This window comes from Siphateles boraxobius, unplaced genomic scaffold, assembly GCF_051911475.1.
Source record: "Siphateles boraxobius isolate OS27281-9 unplaced genomic scaffold, OSU_SipBor_1 48, whole genome shotgun sequence".
Classification (NCBI taxonomy): Eukaryota; Metazoa; Chordata; class Actinopteri; order Cypriniformes; family Leuciscidae; genus Siphateles; species Siphateles boraxobius.
The window spans coordinates 1,896,362-1,917,552 of record NW_027509119.1 but is presented as its reverse complement, the minus strand read 5'-3'; the positions used below and the strand labels follow the sequence as shown (position 1 = coordinate 1,917,552).

Sequence of the window (21,191 nt, the reverse complement as noted above, 5' to 3'; positions counted from 1 at the left end):
CACTCACTGGCTCGGGAACAGACAACACAGACTCTGGCTCGGGAACAGGAACAGACTCTGGCTCGGGAACAGGAACAGACTCTGGCTCGGAGGCGGCCATCTTGTCCGTAGACACTGGCTCGGAGGCGGCCATCTTGTCCGTAGACACTGGCTCGGAGGCGGCCATCTTGTCCGTAGACACTTGCTCGGCGGCGGCCATCTTGTCCGTAGACACTTGCTCGGAGGCGGCCATCTTGTCCGTAGACACTGGCTCGGAGGCGGCCATCTTGTCCGTAGACACTGGCTCGGAGGAAGTGACATGAACAGTCTCTGGATCGACAGACGTGACTTGAACAGTCTCTGGATCGACAGACGTGACTTGAACAGTCTCTGGATCGACAGACGTGACTTGAACAGTCTCTGGATCAACAGACGTGACTTGAACAGTCTCTGGATCGGCAGACGTGACTTGAACAGTCTCTGGATCGGCAGACGTGACTTGAACAGTCTCTGGATCGGCAGACGTGACTTGAACAGTCTCTGGATCGGCAGACGTGACTTGAACAGTCTCTGGATCGGCAGACGTGACTTGAACAGTCTCTGGATCGGCAGACGTGACTTGAACAGTCTCTGGATCGGCAGACGTGACTTGAACAGTCTCTGGATCGGCAGACGTGACTTGAACAGTCTCTGGATCGGCAGACGTGACTTGAACAGTCTCTGGATCGGCAGACGTGACTTGAACAGTCTCTGGATCGGCAGACGTGACTTGAACAGTCTCTGGATCGGCAGACGTGACTTGAACAGTCTCTGGATCGGCAGACGTGACTTCAACAGTCTCTGGATCGGCAGACGTGACGTGAACAGTCTCTGACTGGACGTGGCTGACGTGAAGCTCTGGCTGGACGTGGCTGACGTGAAGCTCTGGCTGGACGTGGCTGACGTGAAGCTCTGGCTGGACGTGGCTGACGTGAAGCTCTGGCTGGACTGTCTCTTGCTTAGGAGCCACCTGACACGTCGTTGAGGAGGCAATTCCTCTCCTCCTCCTCCGTCTCCGGACCACCGGACTAGGGACCACCGGAACCGGAACCAGCGGTGAAGGCCGGGCGTGACACGGGATGAAGCCAAACATTTGGAGAGCGCCTCTCTCCAGCCCAGACCGGAGAGATCGGGGAGCTCCCTAGGATTGACCTCCTTAGCCGCCAGCCGGTAACATAATTTTATCGCTTCATCCTCTAGAGAGCAGGAGGCAGCAAGTGAGGCAAACCCCCAGGTGAACTGGAACAAATCAGGGCTCCTCAGGGCTAAGGCAGCGGTCTTTCCAGCGAACTCCAAGCTCATGCTGGGAAGATCAGGCGAGATCCGTGCTGCTGGATTCATTTTTTGGGTCGGTTGTTCTGTTACAGCCAGTCAGGAACGAGACGGAGAGCGAATCCAATCGCAAGCACATTTAATAAACAAAAACACACAGGTAATCCAGGGAACTCAAAACAGGACAGAAGTAACATTAAATAACACCCAACAGCCAACAACTGAAACACAGGGGTTTAAATACACAGACAAACAAGCTAAACAAGATAACAAGGGGGCTTGGTTAATAAGAACACCTGGGGAGACTAATAAACATAGACGAGGAACACCTGTGGACACTGAGCAACAACAAACAAAAGACAAGACACATGGCAGGGTCACATGACAAACAAGGAATCACGTGATATACAAGACACAACAAAACCCACACGTAACAATAATACAGAACAAGGGACAAATCAAACACATTACAATAATAAGACATAAACAATACCACAATCAACACACTACCAGAAAGACGACAAAAAAACCATCAAAAAGATAAGTGTTTATGTAAATACAACCACTCGATAGACACACAGAGGCTGTGAACAAATGCTTGCCAGAAAAAACATAACAAAGAATAAAGTGACTTGTAAATTATATATAGGTATATTATCAGCTAATACATGAACAGTCTTGCTCAAAATAAGAAGATAAACTATTTTTAAAAATGTGAAATGATGTTAAAGATCGTATATTTGAAGGTAAGTTATTCCTTAAACATAAATGCTCTCTTTCCTATCGCTTTTTTGACTTTAGGATTGTGTAGAATGCCTCATGGTGACATTATGTTGGTAAACATTTCACTTTCGGTGGTGGACACAGTTTACTCTTTTTCTCTTTTCGTATCTGTAGCCAATGATGAACGAGACCAGTCTAGAGACCGATGAAGTGCTGAACTCCACCCTGTACCGAGCGCCTGTGGACCCGGCCAACTGGTTCGGCGTTAGGAAAGATGCTACAGCCCTTGGATACAGCAAGGTGAGATTCAGTTCAGTCTTTTCTTCCCTATTGTGTCGTATATCCGAGTGATACGCTTCTGGAACAAGAACACATGTGGGCGGGGCTTGATTTTGTCTGTGGGGATTTGATTGGATGGTTGTGGTTTGCTATTGGTGGATCTCATGTGATTGGCAGGTTGCCCCGCCCACATCATCAGGAGGGGAAGTTATTCTGATTCAATATTACCAAGAACATGAATTTAAAACCGTAATAATGAGCATGGATAAACCATGGATAAATACTGCAATATTCCTTAAAGAATTGTCAATATTGATTTCATGGTGACTTATAGTAACTAATAGTGTTTATCTAGTTATGCTCGACTCTAAAATATGCAATTTCAATCTCTAAATGTTATATTTAAAAGTCATGCAAATTCTTTATTCAAAAAGTTGACCTTAAGTCTAGACACTTCATTATTTGATCAAATGTGTGTTGTTGTTTTTTTTACACAAAATTAGTTAAAAATAATAAAAATGCAAGGTCGAAAGACAACAATGTCACACACTACAGTACGAGTATAGTACTATAAATAGTACTTCCTTTCTACTTTATAGCTGTATGCTAATATTCATTATTGAATATACCAGTTTTAGTTTTAGTTAGTCTTTTGACTAAAAGGGCATTTAGTTTTAGTAGCCTAATATTTTAGTGTTAGTCGACTAAAGGCCAGTCCTCACCATCGGACGATATTGTTCTGTTTATTCGAAGCGCGCTGTATTTGTCGCCTGTCGCTTTAAATGCCCGAGTCCTTGAAGCAGGATGGATTCTGATTGGCCGTCGATGTTTTATCAGCTGGAAAAAATCGTTCTGAAAGTGATTCCAAAGACATTGTTTCTCTGTGCGTTATCATTATAGTCGAGATTCTGCTATTTTAACAATTTGTATTGGTAGCTATCGTCATTGGTGTGAACGGGCCGTAAAATCTACAATGGATGTAGTCGACTAAAATCTAACAGTGAAAAAGAATCAAAAACATGAGCAAATAAACTAAATACGATAGAGAAATAAACATTGCTTTAAGTTTGTCAGGCGGGTCTAACAGAAGTATTCAGGTAATCAAGCGTAAAATAGTCCTTATTAAAGCTACTAAAGTTACTCAGTCAAGAGCAGTGAGTGATTTCTCTTTGTCTTGTTTAAATGAACATTATTGACTCGAACAGCTGCAGGTTTAGGCTACTGTCACTTTACACTTTACACTTTGCACTGTGAGTTACGTTATACAAGTTCCTTGTAAAGTTTTATACCATTTACAGAAGTATTGCTATGTTGGTCATATTGTGTATGTAACACATCATCATTAGTTTTCATCATATATATGGTCACACTAGCTCTGTGTTGTGTCTGGTAGGATCATCTGCTGGTCCTGATGCTGCTGGTGTTTGAGGCGACTGTGTACCGGCACCAGATTCATCATTACAGACAACAGAAGCGCTCGCCTCCTACGATTCCCGTCATCTTTCCTCAGGCCACCCGAGACACGCTGGACCAGAGTCTCCTGCACTGCGCTCAATACCTGCTCAACTACAGCTTCTACAAGTTTGGCCTTGAAGTATGAGTTCCTCTTAGACTAAACGCTTACTAAGTGGAAATCAGTCGGGTTACACTTAAATTTACAGTGTCCTTATGTTACACGTTACGCGGAGTTACTGTAGTGATAACTGTGCATAATTACATGCAACTAACTCTAATCCTATCCTTATAGTATGTTCATTAATAACGCTCAGTATTCACATTTATACTTACGATAAAATATAGGGTTACACTTTGTTGTAGTGTCCTTGTGTTACTCGTGTTACATGGAGTTACTGTTGTAATAACTAAATTGTGCATAATTACATGCAACTAATTCTAGTTCTAACTTTATAGTATGTTAATTAATATCACTCAGTATTTACATGTATAATTACACTGTAACAAGGACACGATAAAAATATAGGGTTACACTTTATTTTAGCATCCTTGTAACACATTACATGGAGTTACTGTAGTAATAACTATACATTTTACATAATTACATGCAACTAACTCTATTCCTAAACTTATATTGTTAATTTATATCACTCAGTACTTAAATGTATAATTACTGTAACAAGAACACCTTAAAATTAAGAGTTACACGTTACATGGAGTTACTGTAGTAATAACTATAAATTATGCAAAATTGCTAAATCAAAACTCTGCATCACAGCAATGACAAATTGGTTGGGAATCTAGCAGGATCTATGCATGTTATACATTTTCTCAAACCATTTCTCAATATTAGTTGCTATCAATGCACAATTCATTAAATCTGATGATAATCTGCTTCATCACTTCCACCTCTAGATCTGCTTCCTCATGACTGTGAATGTCATTGGCCAGCGTATGAACTTCCTGGTTATTATCCACGGCTGCTGGTTGGTGGCCATCGTGGTGCGGCGGCGCAGAGCGGCCATTGCCAAGATCTGGTCAAAGTACTGCCTGTTTCTGGTTATCTTCATGATATACCAGTACGTTCTGTGTGTGGGCATCCCTCCTGCGCTCTGTATAGGTGAGTGTTGTCTGGATAAATACAGATCAATATCACCATATCACTTTTAAAAGCAATTAAAAGTAATATATGGTTTGTTTTATATTGATTTAAAAAAAATCAGTACTAGAGCTGCACGATTCTGAATAAATTGAGAATCAAATTTTTTTTTTTAAATGGGGATCATGGTTCTCCCATGATTCTGAATAGACAATTAAACAAAAGGACATATAATGTACTAGAGTTTCTGACAAAATGTTAATTGCTGCAGTCTATTTAAAAATATTTAATTTATTAGCATCCTTTTTCTTCTTATTCAGGTTGAGTGAATGGTTCAAAGACTCGCTCATAAATACATAACTCGTTTCAGAATCTCTTGAATGGATAATTCAATGACAAATACATATTTTAACAGTCACTTTTCGCCACCTACTGGTGTAACGATGTACTTGACACGATCTTTATTTAAAGAGACAAGTTTCTTTTAAAAGGTGATTTACTCTTCTTTTTTATCATATTCTTTTATTACAATACTTCTGTGATAATTTGAATTATTGTAACAGAAATAATGATACTGTGTGGTTGAAAAGACTGATTGTAAAGCTGTTTCATATCTATACTGTACATGACAAATACTCTCTTTGGGACAGCGCCAACGCAGATCTGAATGTTCGCTGTGATCGTACTTGTCAAAGGTTTATTAGACTGAGCGGAATCACTGTCATTTATGAATAAGATCACGTAGCTGTTTAAATCAAGATCGCGATCTTTTAATGATTAAGCTATTGTTGCAGGCTGAGAGATTAGAGACTGACTACTGTTGCTGCTTTGAAACTGTGTGTATTTTGAAGAGCGCTATACAAAATATACAAATTTGACTTGACTTAAAACCATCGAAAATACACCAGCTTAACCAGTGCAAATCATCTCAGCTGTCAGGTAAAATCCAGTTTAGGCTAGTTTAAGCTAATCCTGCATCAGAGTCACCATACAGTGACCAACAAATCCCACAGAGTAATTACTGGAACACAGCCTTGAATGTGTCTTGAGTTTTCTCAGTGAGTGACTCGACTCTGGTAACCTGAGCTTTCTCACATGGCTCTAGATTACCCCTGGAGATGGAGAACCTCAGTAACTATCCACTCAGCTCTGGTTAAATGGATCTACTTACCTGACTTCTACACCATTCCCAATTCCAGGAACCTCATATGTAAGTGACACCTTCAACCGAACACCCAACAGAACCACGATATATTTACTCACCTGTTATCCAACACTGACACTGCAGTGACCCCCAAAAAGTGTTCAGACACTTTAAAAAATGAACGACTGTCATCACATTAGATTCTGAAATACCAAACCAAGTGGCTTCTGCTAAACAAGTGATTCTAGACTTTTTCGAAGAACAATGACTTTTCAATCAACTGATATCAAGGCCTTTTTTGTGTGCATGTACAGTATGAAGTCAGTTCTTCTCAGCACATTCATTACATTAACTACGGATTTGTGCCAGCCCAGATCCGGCCCACATCTGGTACAGTACATATGGATTCCACACGGGCCAGATGTGGGCCGGATCCGGGCTGACACTGTGTTGCTGTCTGGGATTATTAGCCTTAATTTTGAACAGTATATCTATTGTTTTATCATATAAAACTCAAAGACCCTCAACACCTAGTTTGTTATCTAATGCAGTGATTTGAATTAATTTTTAAGTGAGGATTAAGTGAAAAAATAAGTTTAGGGGCCTCTATTCACCTTATTTTTAATAACAGCAGGCCATGGTTTACCTTGAATATACAAAGCTTCTGGTGTCAGCTACTTGCAAATATTTGAGCAAAAACAGTTGGTAAATGTTGTTATGGTTATTATCATAATCATAAACTCACTGGATTTTAGTGCAAATAAGTTCACTATAGTTTGTGGCCACACTTATATTCTTCTAGTTATCTACCAGAACGTGAATCTCACAAATGCTCAAGAAATCATTTGCTTCTGCATTAAAAGAAAAGGTGGATATAGTGAAATCTGAGGAATATAATGTTTGCAAATGATGTGTTGCAGCGGACTTCGTTCTGCTGATGTGTGCGTCCCAGCAGTGGGCGGTGTTTGAAAATGAGAGAAAGGAAGAGTGGATAGTCATGGGAGGAGAGAACAAAGACAACCCAGATCCCATGGAGGAAATGCCCTTCAACCCGGCGCCAAACTTCATCAACTGCAGGTACATTATTACTAATGAAGGAGGAATAAAAACAGCTTTACAGTCAGCGATCTGGTGCAAAAGGAGCTTTAACACGGCTTATTGCTTTCATGAACAGCAGTGAGAGCCGTATGAAACTGTTCTATAGATAATGAAATGAAACTATTACAGATAGATTGATCTAATAGATCTGTTTTAATGAATTTCTTGCATTAAAATTAGGGCTGTTGATTCAATGCATTAATTTGGTGTGATTCATTATGGGGGGGAAAACGCATTAAAATGAACACTTTTAGCACAGCTGCCCAGACCTGTTCGTCATCTTACATTGCATGCGGTTTAGTTACGAAACATGATGCAGGGCAACAAATGCCACTTAAATTCAAGATATAATTGGAATAAAATTTCGCCGTATAGATTTTCGTCTTTTATTTGTATCATATGATATAGTTTAGTAATATCACACAAGCAAGAGTGCTATTTTTCCCAAAGATCAGCACGATTACAAATGTGATATTGATTTATAGAACAGTTCAATAAACCAGACATTAATATTGCATAACATTTTAGACACAATATTGCCTGTTTCTGCTAATTTTCGTTCCAAACGAAGCCACAGGAGAACTGATGTGCGTCTCTGAGCGACACACAGCGGTGTTTCATGACTGAACGAATCCGCAGTTTTTAACGAATCAAGTGAGTAATCGATTCAGTGACTCATTCATTAAGACGGTCACTTGCTTCGTTCCTGAATTAATCAGCCGTTTGAATGAATTGGTTGAGTGAATGATTCAACGACTCACTCATTAAGACAGTGACTGGCCATCACCTACCGGCGTTTTTAGTTTCATACTTCGAGAATCATTACATTTTTTATTCATATTCATGCCACCTGTGAGCTGCATTAAACAGTCTGTGTAAATATTCCTAAATGCCACTTCAGATGCAGCTTCTAGGGTAAAAAAAGTAATTGCCTCATCGTAGCCTTAAAGTCCCCCTGTAGTCAAAAACGTATCGTTGATCACCAAAATTACATTTAAACATTTTTTCCTTGAGAAAATTTCTTCATGCCTTAAAATGTCTTGAATGTAACTCGACACACTTGCCTCAGTTAGTATACGCGGTTCTATGAATATGTAAATGAGCCCCGCCTCCACTCACTCACTCAGCTCAGAGATCCACTCGTTGACGATCACACGTTGATCTGATTGGTTACAAGGTAGTTTGTGATGTCAGAAACACCAGCGATTTCAAAGCGTGTTTTTGAGACTGTCTTTGGTTCACTGCAGTTTTAAGGAGAAAATACTCAGCAATGCTGTCGACTTATGAATTTACACATGGTTTGTCTTAAAGCATATTAAAATCACCACACACACATATAAACAACATTAAAAGCTGGAGTTTCATTACAGGGGGACTTTAAAGGTTTATGTGTAATAAATTCAATGTTAAATAAAAATATTTCATTCTAAAAACTACTTTTTGAAATGTCTATTCAGTGTTTTTCTCATCTAACACAATAATGACTTTAAATGATCTTTTAGCGGGTCAAAATTGATGTGGAAAATTTGCGATTAATTCGATAAACAGTTATTCATTTTTCATCTCTAAAGTCTTCACTTTTCTCCGCCTTTTATAACAATACATAAAATCATTTTGTTTTTAAACCAACAACAATCCTTTTTGGGGTTTTTTCAAAACCACATAGCTAAATGTGTAAAAAAAAGCCAAACATTCAACATTTAAAATGCAGAAAAGCTGTGTATTGTAATGAATACAGGAATTCTATGTGAAATGTTGATGTTTAGGAACAACTATTGTAAGTAAGAGTCTTATATAGCTTTTATGTGTAATCAAAGCAACAAAAGATATCTAATACAAAGAGGTCAGAAAGTCAGTGGCCTAACTGCATGTGATTATAAAAGTACAACATTGATTTAATTGGGAGCAGATTCATCATATGCCAAACCTTAACAAACTGCAGTGACAAAACACTCTTCATAAGTTCAAGATCACTGTAATGGATACACACATAGATGAGTAGTTGCACAACACCACAAAAACATGACTGACTGACCATTTGATGTACAGTAAATTAAATCCAGCATCTTTTACAGTGTGCAAAAATGCCCAAGATACATATTCAATGGTTGTTTTGAGTTGTTACTTACTTCAAAACATTAACTTTAAAGTCAATCAATACAGCAACATCTAAACACTCACCCAGGGTTTTCTGCTGCTTTAAAAGTAAAGCTGAATATGAATACAGTGAGTCTGTGTAAAATGTAGATGCTCAGAAACAATCATCGACAGTAAGAACTAAAGACACAAGTTTCTCTTTTTTACAGATTTGTTTGCTTTTGAATTAATGTCAGCTTTTATAAGTTTTTTAATAGGTTTATACGTTTTTGTAGCCGAATTGTATTACTGAAGATTGCAGACATCTTCTCCCGCTCCCAGACAAACACAGCTCACTTTCTCGGGAGTGCGAGTGAAAGGAGGCGGGGATGGGTGACAGCGGTAACAAAAATACATAATTAGCAATGAGTCACGTTATTGCTTGGATTCGAATCAGTACGTTTTACATCCAATAAAAGCAAGGATGTTAACAAAAAAATTAGACAATATACTGGCAATTTAGTGATATTTCCACGGTTATGGTCTTGACTGGTCGTGAAAAAAAAATCCCGAGTCCTCAATGTCCGAGACCGAGACAAGAACGAGTACAAATGGACTCGACCGAGACCATCAAAAAGTGGTACTACAACACTAGTACATTGTATTGCCAAAACATTTATATGAGCATGAATAAAAAATAAAAAAAGAACAAATTAGGACAAATTAAACAAGTGCGGGTGGGGGGATAAATAAATGAATAAATAATTAAGTAAAATACAGTGTGTGTGTGTGTGTGTGTGTGTGTGTGTGTGTGTGTGTGTGTGTGTGTGTGTGTGTGTGTGTGTGTGTGTGTGTGTGTGTGTGTGTGTGTGTGTGTGTGTGTGTGTGTGTGTGTGTGTGTAAATTGGCGCATTTGCTGCTAGTGAAACGCAGTCTCTTTTTTCTCCAAGTCGATATTGAACTTGTTCATCATTCTTCAACTGTGTGAAGTTGGTAAACTCTGGTTTCTGGAAACTCTGGACGCTGTTTTCTCTCTCCAGGTCGTATCTGGACATGGCGAAGGTGCTGGTGTTCCGGTACATGTTCTGGTTCGTGCTGACGGTGGTGTTCGTGACCGGAGCGACGCGGATCAGTGTGTTCGGCTTGGGTTATCTCACCGCCTGCTTCTTCTTCCTTCTCTACGGCACACAGCTTCTGATCAAACCGTCACGCACGCGTCTGGTCATGTGGGACTGTCTCATCATGTACAACGTGGCTGTGATCATCTCTAAAAACATCCTTTCTGTGAGTGAGCCATTTAACTACGCTTATAATAACTAACAACTAGAGATGCATCGATACCAGTATCGGCTCATGACAAAATCTTCATTATTTAGGCTGTGTTTTATTTAATTTTCAACAGTTAAAAAAAAGAAAAGAAAAAGATATAATGATAGTATTTTTTACAGTCTTCAATTCACGGTATTTTTTTTATCTTTCTTCTACTAAAGAGCTTATGATTTGAATCAGTGTGTTCTTACATCCCACATGTGCAATGCTGTTGTCCACAGTATCTGTGCATTGGGCAAGAGAGCTTCGGTTATATTAGTCCATTAATCATATTAGTCTATACTATTTAATAAAATCTGTTAATGTAAAGATGTGGCATTATGATTATATCTGTCAGTCCATATCATTAATACTAGGGATGCACCGATACTGAGCGTGTGTGTGTGTGTGTGTGTGTGTGTGTGTGTGTGTGTGTGTGTGTGTGTGTGTGTGTGTGTGTGTGTGTGTGTGTGTGTGTGTGTGTGTGTGTGTGTGTGTGTGTGTGTGTGTGTGTGTGTGTGTGTGTGTGTGTGTGTGTGTATGTGTCCAGACAAAGAGAGTATAATGGGGATTAAAAAAAGAAGTCTATGAAGTAAATGTATCTAATTAGTGGAATATTAAACGAAATATGTGACCCTGGATCACAAAACCATATATAAACATGTCACACGGGTGTATTTGTGGCAGTAGACAATAATACATTGTATGGGTCAAAATTATCGAATTTTCTTTTATGGCAAAAATCATTAGGATATTACGTAAAGATCATGTTCCATGAAGATATTTTGTAAATTTCCTACCGTAAATATATAAAACATTTATTTTTGTGAGTGAATGCAGCATAATCGCACACATAAATGGACAACTTTAAAGGCGATTTTCTCAATGTTTCGATTTTTCTGCCAAATATTTTCCTATGCTAATAAACCATATATCAATGGAAAGAAAGAAATTGACCCATGTGACTGGTTTTGTGGTCCAGGGTCACGTATAGTAACGCATGTATAGCTGTGGTAAAACGAGGATTCGTACAATGCATTTTAGCAGGCTTAATTAAGCATGAAAATAACTGAAAGCAATAAGTATTTGATGAACAGATTAAGCCAACTAATATGATTCATATTCTTTTGGTTTCTCAACCCAATACATTTAAAAATTACAAATGCAGTGAAAATACAGTTATCGGTACTAAGTATCGGCATCGGACTCGTTCTGGCAAAAGTGGTATCGGTGCATCCCTACCCTTTGGGTCAAATATGGACAAACCCAAACATTGGGTTAAAAATGTAACCCAACGGTTGGGTTTGTCCATAATTGACCCAAAGTTGGGTTTAAACAACCGAGCATTTTTTAGAGAGTATTAACAACTCCAGAAAGCAGAGTTTTGTTACACCAGCCCTGTGTCGTGTGTTAGATCCTGGCCTGTGTGTTTGTGCTGGAGATGCAGAAGAACTTCTGCTGGGTCATTCAGCTCTTCAGTCTGGTGTGCACCGTCAAAGGCTACTATGATCGTAAGTCACTTTTCCATTCACAAGTTTCCATTACAGATTTGCACACAACTTTTGCGATAGTTTCTAAATGTCAAAACTATTGAGAAATTACGGCATTTTGCCTCTTTTTCCTACTTTAACGTACGTCAGGTGACTGTAGATGTGTAAAAACTGTTTCCATTGTAGTTTTGCAAAATATTCCTATTTCGAATTGCCTGAAAAAGCCCCTCATGCGAGCGTAAAATCTTTTTTGCGATATATAGGAGTTTTTGCAAAATTTATGATTACATTGGGCGTATTTTCAATTCGCAATTTCAATTTCAAAGGGTAATGTAAAAGCGACTTGTATTTTGATCACATTGTCATATTATTATAGCCTACCTAAATGCTCCAGAATTCACAGTATCTAAGAAAGGGATAATAACATACAGCCAGTAGCTTTCTTAAAGTCGGCATGAAATGGAAGTTGCGATCATCTTTATCATCTTTTCTTCCCTATTGTGTCGTATATCCGAGTGAAACACTTCTGGAACAAGAACACATGTGGGCGGGGAATTGATTGGATTGGATGGTTGTGGTTTGCTATTGGCTGATCTCATGTGATTGACAGGTTGCCCCGCCCACATCATCTGAGAAGAGAAGAGATGTTATTCTGATTCAATATTACCAGGAACATGAATTTAAAACGATGTGCACGGATAAATCATTGATAATAAACGTCAAAAATAAAAATATATATATATTTTTAACATCTAGTCAGTGTCTATTTTAAGATTACTTTGCATGATCAAGCTTATTACTCAGCTGTTTAGCAAATAAATAAATAAATAAATAAATACATAAACATTTGAGTTTAAATTATTTTATTTTGCATGTAGACTTGCTAAGAAAAATTGTCAGTCACTGCCAAATATTACTTGATACATAATTAATAATCTGCAATCCAAGTAACTTTTGTTTTTTTGACCAATACTTTGTTTTTCTTACGAACAAGGTTACCAGCATTAGCACTGACACATTTTCTCTGAATTAATTCAGTGTGGTGGACACAACTGATAACAAATATAAAACGGATATACACAAGAGAAACAGATACACATGCATAAGGAATAATAATAGAATAACTAGAATGTACATTTCCTGAAGAAAATGTGAGTGGTGCTTGCAGTGGCAAAACGCGCCACTCGGTTACTAGGGTGTGGTACATGATTGCATACGAGCCAACAAACATGTCTGTACGATGTTCTGGTGCTGAGATATAGCTTATTCATGTTGTACAGGTGGTTGCTAGAGTGTTCTGGGTGGTTGTTATGGTGTTGCTAGGCAGTTGCTAGGGTATTCTGGGTGGTTGCTAGGGTGTTCTGGGTGGTTGTTATGGTGTTGCTAGGCGGTTGCTAAGGTATTCTGGGTGGTTTCTGGGCAGTTGCTAGGGTATTCTGGGTGGTTGCTAGGGTGTTCTGTGTGGTTGCTAGGCAGTTGCTAGTGTATTCTGGGTGGTTGCTAGGGTGTTCTGTGTGGTTGCTAGGAAGTTGCTAGGGTATTCTGTGTGGTTGCTAGGCAGTTGCTAAGGTATTCTGGGTGGTTGCTAGGGTGTTACTAGGCAGTTGCTAGGGTATTCTGGGTGGTTGCTATGGTGAAAAAAAAATAATAATTTTTTTTAACTATATACATAATGTCAGAGATAGATCATTTACAGGTAGAAAGTGTCTATTGACAAGATAAATAAGACATCTATAAAAATAAAAGGAAAACAGATTAAAAAAAGAAAGAAAAAAGGGCAGAACCTGCAGTCTCATTTGCCTTGATCTACATCTTGGTTACACTCTCCTATCCTATACCTTTACATCACTTACGTTTTAAGAATAGAAATCAAGCTGTCATGAGTTTGGTTCCAGTGCATAATAGTTTTAATCTTTGCTTTATTAATTAAGGCAGTGGATCGCTCCACACGAGCAATATCTATGAAATAGGACGACCATCGCTGTTTAAAGAATTAGGAGGAATCCAAGAACTAACTATGGTTTTCTTGGCAGCTGTTAAGTCCGTTTGTGATTTACTGTAAAGGCAACAGAGGAGCATTGTTCAGAAGGAACAGACATGGCTCAGGATCAGCTGTTACTTCCAGAAGATGTGATGGATCAGAGGAGACTTTATCCCAGAAGTTGAAGATCGGAGGATATTCCCGGAAGAGATGGAGAAAGATGCCGATATCCCCAGAGATGCATCTGTCACATACACTGTCTTTACACGGCAAAATATGCTTTTCTTACTCAGTATTTTTGAATTTCCAGTCCAAATATCAAACATTTCTGGGTGGTTTCTAGGCAGTTGCTAGGGTATTCTGGGTGGTTGCTAGGGCGTTGCTAGGGTGTTCTGTGTGGTTGCTAGGCAGTTGCTAGGGTATTCTGGGTGGTTGCTATGGTGATAAAATAATAAAAATAAAATTTTTGAACTATATACATAATGTCAGAGTATTTTTGAGTTTTCAGTCCAAATATCAAACATTTCTTAAATCAAGATGCATTTACTAAAGTAGTAAAATGACATAAGATATTAAGTCTAGTTTTCTGAAGAAATCAATAAAAATTAAGTGAGTTTTTGCTTAAAACAAGCTTAATTATATTATAATTATATAATTTATAAATTATAAACCTATAAAATAAATAACAACCTTGTTTCTGTTTGAATGAAGATTATTTTTCTCACCCCACTGGCAGATAATTTAGCTTTTTTTGAGCATCAACTCACTTAATTTTGATTAATTCCCCCGGAAAACAGGACAAAATATCGTATGGCGTTTTACTCCTCTAGTAAATGCATCTTGATTTAAGAATCTTTAGATATTTGGACTGGAAACAAGACAAAAATACTAAGTAAGAAAAGCATTTTTTCAGTGTATAATATATTCTGTGGTTACTGTAGTTGATCAGCTGGTGTTTTGGGCTTTTACATGAGAATTAAACATTTTTCCAGATTGTTTCCCAATCAAAACTGTGATCCTGCGCTCCAAGCTCCAAGAAACCTTTTCTAGAAATTGTATTTATCTACATTATAACTATTCGGCAGCCGTTTTGTCTTTAAGCGGTTCACTGTTTATCCCCTGTTTCTAAGAGTACCGCATTTGTTTTTCTTACCACATTGTGAAATACTTCAAATAATTCTTGTATTAGGCAAGGCAAGGCAAGTTTATTTATATAGCACATTTCATACACAATGGTAATTCAAAGTGCTTTACATAGAAGAAATTAAAATAATCAAAAGAAATCAGAATAATTAAAACAGTTTTGAATAAAAATAAAATACTTTGCTCATTCAGTACATTTTTTTATTAAGTAGTTTTTTTCGTTTCCTAAAGAAACCGTTCCCAAACTGTGTTCCTTCAATCTCAATTTTACTTCGCAAAAACATTTTAAATCAATCCGATTAAAGCTTTGGTCAGCTACTGTATACAATTTAACCATCAGCTCATTTAAATGATGGAAATATACTACTTTAAAATATGGAAATATAAATATACTATAATATGACAGAAGTGTTTGTAGTAACGAGATGTTCCTGAACGCTATCAGGAGGCTTTGTAAAATACATCTTATTTGTATTTATTTTCTACATGTCTCTAGGGTTTGTGCACTTCATTTTTTAACTCTCAGACCCACAGCACAGTCAGATGTAATGGTTTAATGTGTGTGTGTGTTTCTTCCTCAGCTAAATCAGTGTGTGATAAGGATTGCTCTCTGCCTGTGGAAGAGGCCGGCATTATCTGGGACAGTATCTGTTTCTTCTTCCTCCTGCTTCAGAGGAGAGTCTTCCTCAGTTTCTACTTTCTGCATGTGACTTCAGATCTTCAAGCTTCAGCACGACAGGCCTCTCGGTAAGAAAGGACCGTTTCCTTCATGCAACCCATTCAAATTTAGATGTGAAAAGTTCTTACTTGATATATCTGGCTTATGACCCTGGGTCTGATGCTTAAAAGTTGATGTATAAAGAAAGTTGAATGGAATGCAACGAAACAGTGAATAAGTGATTCTGGAAATAAATTGGGGTTTGTATAACAAAAAGTTTATTTTCTGTGTCTGTGCATTAGGGGTTTCGAGCTTTTCCGCGCCAGCATTATAAAGAACATGCTTTTCCATAAGCAGGCAGAGAAGAAGTCACTTCAACAGCTCAAGGAATCGTGAGTTAACACTTTGACCTTTTATTTGCCCTTTCTTAGATACAAATAAATTAATGAATAAAAAAGAATGTCCTACATATGAAAGCTTATTTTTGCCACAGAGTAAAAAAATGTAAATGTAAAAATGTCAATAAAATCTCTTAGAATTCACAATTACGAGGAAATTCTAAGGAAAAAGTCACAATTACGAGATATAAACTCATAATTGTGACTTTTTTCCTCAGAATTGTAAGATATAAACTCGCAATTCCCGGAAAACAGGACATAATATCTTATGTGATTTTACTCCTCTAGTAAATGCATCTTGATTTAAGAATCTTTAGATATTTGGACTGGAAACAAGACAAAAATATAAAGTAAGAAGAGCATTTTTTCAGTGTATAATATATTCTGTGGTTACTGTAGTTGATCAGCTGGTGTTCTGGGCTTTTACATGAGAATTAAACATTTTTCCAGATTGTTTCCCAATCAAAACTGTGATCCTGCGCTCCAAGCTCCAAGAAACCTTTTCTAGAAATTGTATTTATCTACATGCACACAGAGTAAAAAAATGTAAATGTAAAAATGTACATAAAATCTCTTAGAATTCACAATTACCAGATATAAACTCGCAATTCTAAGGAAAAAGTCACAATTACCAGATGTAAACTCACAATTCTGAGAAAAAAAAGTCATAATTACGAGATATAAACTCACAATTCTGATTTTATTTCTAGCAATTCTGAGTTCATAATTTGCATAAACACAAATTTGTGAGAAATAAAGTCCGAATTGAAAGTTGCAATTACTTTTTCAATTTTTTTTATATTCTATGTTGGACACAAGCTTCCATAACTTATCGAGCTCTAGTCACTCTATATAATCAATCTTCATGTTTCCTCAGGATGAATCGCATACGTGACAAACAGCAGAAATACAAGGAAGGACGCAAACCTTCTGATGTAGAGGAGCAGCCCGCAGGTACAAATGCATTAACATTTAAACTAATATAACATTGATCAGCTGTGAAATCTGTAGCTGGGAAATGAGAATACCACTGCATCAACCATACATCCCTAATGTGTGTGTGTGTGTGTTTCACCTCATAGACGCCAAGGAACAGAAGAAAGAGAGACAGTTGTCAAAGTCCAAACGATGGGAGTTTCCTTGGATGGATCATGCGACTGGTATATGTCAAGCTTAATAAATTGAACATATTTTCAGGGAAGCAAACAAGGGATTCGGAATGCAAAAACACTTCAGGAGTTTAAATATGCGTGTATGTTTTTGCTTTAGTGTTGCATTCTGGGGAATATTACATGTTCGAGTCTGACAGCGGAGAGGAAGATGAATCCTTTCAGGAGGAACAGAAACCTCGCAAACAAACGGCCTTTCAGGTGAAACGCGCTTGTATTATGTTTGCTCTCTGTTATATGTTTGGTAAGGCGGTTGTTGCAGGGATACGTGTGTAAAGTGTGTGTGTGTGTTAAATGTTTCCCACAGCTGGCGTACCAGGCTTGGGTCACCAGTGCAAAAGAAGCGCTGAAAGAGCGTCAGCAGAGGCAGAGAGAGCAGAGAGCCGAAGCAAAGAAACAACAAACCTCTCAGGCTTCAGGTTAAACGCAGTCATATGAAACATACAGCTGTATATTTCCCAGACAACAACAGTGTCGGCCCACATCCGGTACCAAGCGTGCCGCACAAGTCCTGAAAAGTGAAGCCAAAGCGCCTTGATCGCCCCCCCGGTGGCTGGTCCCGGTATAGGTAATAAACCCCGCCTCCCCATGTAGTCTAACGGGACGCGAGGGAAACTAAACAATCAAATTACACTTCAAATACAGATTTTCCAAAGATGTTTCTGTCATTTTAGGTAGTTTTTATGACACTGATGTTAGTTAATCGTTCGTTTTTAAAAAAATAAGTTTGGTCTTAGTTAGACGATATAAAAACGGGAATGTGACATCATGATTGACAGCTGTGATTGACAGCTTCTCTGAGCGAAGTCACTGAAGCACCAATGGACTTTTTGGGGGATATTCGGGAGGAGATTGGAGCTTCAACTTTAATTTCTACATTTCCATAACGATTTATTTCACACCGACATGAGTTTTTCTGCAGTAAACTGTACTAACTCGCAAGAGTGTGTGCGGGACCTTGATATCGCGGCTCTACTTCATGTTCACTAATGCGCAGAATCAGCTCCCAAATCAGCGTAAGATGTCAGCGCTATATAGCGATACTGGCGGATTCACTTCGTCCATCTTTTTTTCACAGTCTATGTCCGGTACACACGGATTCCACAAGGCCCAGATGTGGGCCGGATCTGGGCCGGCACTTTGTTACTGTCTGGGTTTACAAATAGACAAATCAACCAGTTCCACATTTCATCTTATTACAGTGGTATATTGAGTTGTTTGTTTCTCTCAATGGGTATCAGGTGATGCTGGGGAGGATGGAGCGGTTTTTGATGTTGGGAATTCCCAGGAAGTGGAAGAAATGCAAGAGGAAGGAGAAGATGTGGGTAAGTTAGCAATTTCATCCCTGCTAGATATTCCACGTCCAGCTATTATTGGAAAGTGCTGAACTGGAATAACCATGAAGTGGAGTAACTCTGGTCACGAGTGCAGATGCTCGTAAAAGTCGCCAACGCTCTGCTGATTCCAATGCTAAAACGTTCCAAACTTCCACTGGCATCAATATCAGCACAGAACCTGTGCGGCGGGAGCTTCGTTGAGTGGGTTTCCTCACATCAACAAGTACAATGCCAAGCGTCCCTGGACTCTAGAGCAGTGGAAACCTGTCCTGTTCTGACGAATCACGCTTCTCTGTCTGGCAATCTGATGCACTGCGTCCAAATACTTTCTGTAGATTTTAAAATCCTGCTTCCCCTATTATTGTTGAATCACGGAAGCTACACCAGTTACTTTTGCCAAGAGATTTCTATTTATTATGTATCATGTGAAATATTAGAATAAGGCTATATGAGAGGAAGTCTTCGTTCCAGATCTCTCTGTTCCCCATTTCTTTATCTTCTCATCCCATCATGCTAGCTGTAAATGGTTTCACTGGGTTTCTCCTTCCTTCCCCCCATCATCTCTATGTTTCTCCTTCCTCTCACCCCATCATGCATTTATGTTTCTCTGAGATGGTACAGTAAGATTGAGCTTATATACATCACAGAGAGACTTACAACTTCCTTGTAAGGTAGAAAAACATTTTGCTTATGTTTAAAAATGAAATGTATCCCTAATGCACATGGTGCAGTCCACTTTCCACATTAAGAAACTATTTCTCAGTGTATACATTAGTGGTATACAAATTGTACATTTGCATCAGTTGAAACATTCCTTTTCTTGCAAAGAGCATACCGACTGTACACATTTGAAGTATCATCATCATTGGAACTCTTCGATAAGTGAACATTGCATTTTACTCATACCTTTAAGCATAATACATAATCCTCCCAGCTCTCTGCTCAGCACACATGTACAAACATAGTCTGACTTCACAAAATACATTATGAAATTATTATGAAAATGAATAAAGAAAAATAAAACAAAAAAATAACATTAAACAGTAAATATTTAGTCTTTACTTCCCTACTATATAGAATGCAAAATATGCCGACAGATTAGTATGTCCGAATACGTATTTGAAAAACAGTAGCTGAAAAGTACCGGGATGGCCTAATATTTCTGGCGAGATTCTGAAGTGCGCATCCGATTAACTCTTTACTATCACATGAGCCATCGGGAGAGGATTTATGAGTGGCAGTGAAACAACGCGACTGACGCTGGTAGATCATGTGACGGTAACAACATGGCGGATATAGCATGTCGTAATTTCATTCATAGAACACTTTTTCAAAGTTCAAATTGAAATGTAGTACCTTCTCAGACAGTACGCAATTCCAGTGAAGGGAAATCTTAATGCTTCAGATATCTGTTGTGGGAACAGTGTGGTGAAGACCCTTTTCTATCCCAGCATGACTGTGTCCCAGTGCACAAAGAAAGGTTCATAAAGACACGGCTGGATGAGTTTGGTGTGGAAGAACCCGACTGGCCCTGATCTCAACACCTTTGAGATGAACTGGAACAAAGATTGCAAACCAGGTCTTCTCATCCAACACCAGTGCCTGACCACACAAACCCTCGACTGGAAAAATTCCCACTGAAACACTCCAAAATCTCATGTAAAGCCTTCCCAGAGAAGTGGAAGCTGTAGTAGCTGCAAAACCAGCTCCATTTACTGCGTTTATTAATTAGTTAATGCTCAGGTGTCCCAATACTTTTGTCCATATATTGGCCCTAAATAACAGATCCGGTTTAATGACACAAACATTTGAGTTCAAGGGATTATTTCACTTCAGAATTAAAATTTCCTGATAATTTATTCGCACACACGTCTTCCAAGATGTTTATGTCTTTCTTTCTTCAGTCGAAATGAAATTAAAAATGGTGATTAAAAAAGTGGTTAAAAAGTATATAAATGTTTATTTTGTTATAAATGTGCGCTGGTTTGTCTAGATCAGACTCTTTTCCTCGGCTGGGATCGAGTCGAGACTTTGAAGCTGCACTGATTTGGACCTTCAACCCGTAGGACTCCATTGAAGTCACTAAATGGAGAAAAATCCTGGAATGTTTTCCTCAAAAACCTTCATTTCTTTTCGAATGAAGAGAGAAAGACATGAACATCTTGGATGACATTAGTAAATTATCAGGAAATTTTAATACAGAAGTGAACTAATCCTTAAATCCCGCTTTTAAAATGGAGATGTATTACCGCCTAACCATAAGCATCTGAAAACAAGGGAGGTTTCCTTGAATCTCACATGACATCATTCTGATTTCACAGTATCTCAAGGCACTGGCAGTGATGTAGTTCAGAGGATTCTGGACATATTGAAGTTCCTTTGGGTGCTTTTCCTAGCAATGGTGGACGGATTCACTAAGTGGCTAGACTTGCTCACCAAACAGTATGTAGACACTTCTATGGTCCTCTGTGAGGAGCGCTACCTCTTCATCCACAACATCCGCCAGGTGGGTCAATCAGCTTCATTTATACAGCGCTTCTAAC

General features: G+C 38.5%; 1 protein-coding gene across 1 annotated transcript in view; it reads left to right on the top strand.

Annotated features, from left to right (window-relative positions):
- Positions 1-21,191, top strand: part of piezo1 (piezo type mechanosensitive ion channel component 1 (Er blood group)) — a 169,587-nt gene that overhangs the window by 119,816 nt on the left and 28,580 nt on the right. Inside the window, exons 20-34 of the mRNA XM_077201492.1 lie at positions 2,188-2,313; positions 3,686-3,886; positions 4,663-4,867; positions 5,952-6,056; positions 6,911-7,067; positions 10,205-10,448; positions 11,887-11,983; positions 15,668-15,833; positions 16,047-16,136; positions 17,020-17,096; positions 17,225-17,302; positions 17,412-17,512; positions 17,619-17,730; positions 18,553-18,636; positions 20,970-21,154. Coding sequence (XP_077057607.1) covers positions 2,188-2,313; positions 3,686-3,886; positions 4,663-4,867; positions 5,952-6,056; positions 6,911-7,067; positions 10,205-10,448; positions 11,887-11,983; positions 15,668-15,833; positions 16,047-16,136; positions 17,020-17,096; positions 17,225-17,302; positions 17,412-17,512; positions 17,619-17,730; positions 18,553-18,636; positions 20,970-21,154 — 2,028 coding nt within the window. The remainder of the gene's footprint in view (positions 1-2,187; positions 2,314-3,685; positions 3,887-4,662; positions 4,868-5,951; positions 6,057-6,910; positions 7,068-10,204; positions 10,449-11,886; positions 11,984-15,667; positions 15,834-16,046; positions 16,137-17,019; positions 17,097-17,224; positions 17,303-17,411; positions 17,513-17,618; positions 17,731-18,552; positions 18,637-20,969; positions 21,155-21,191) is intronic.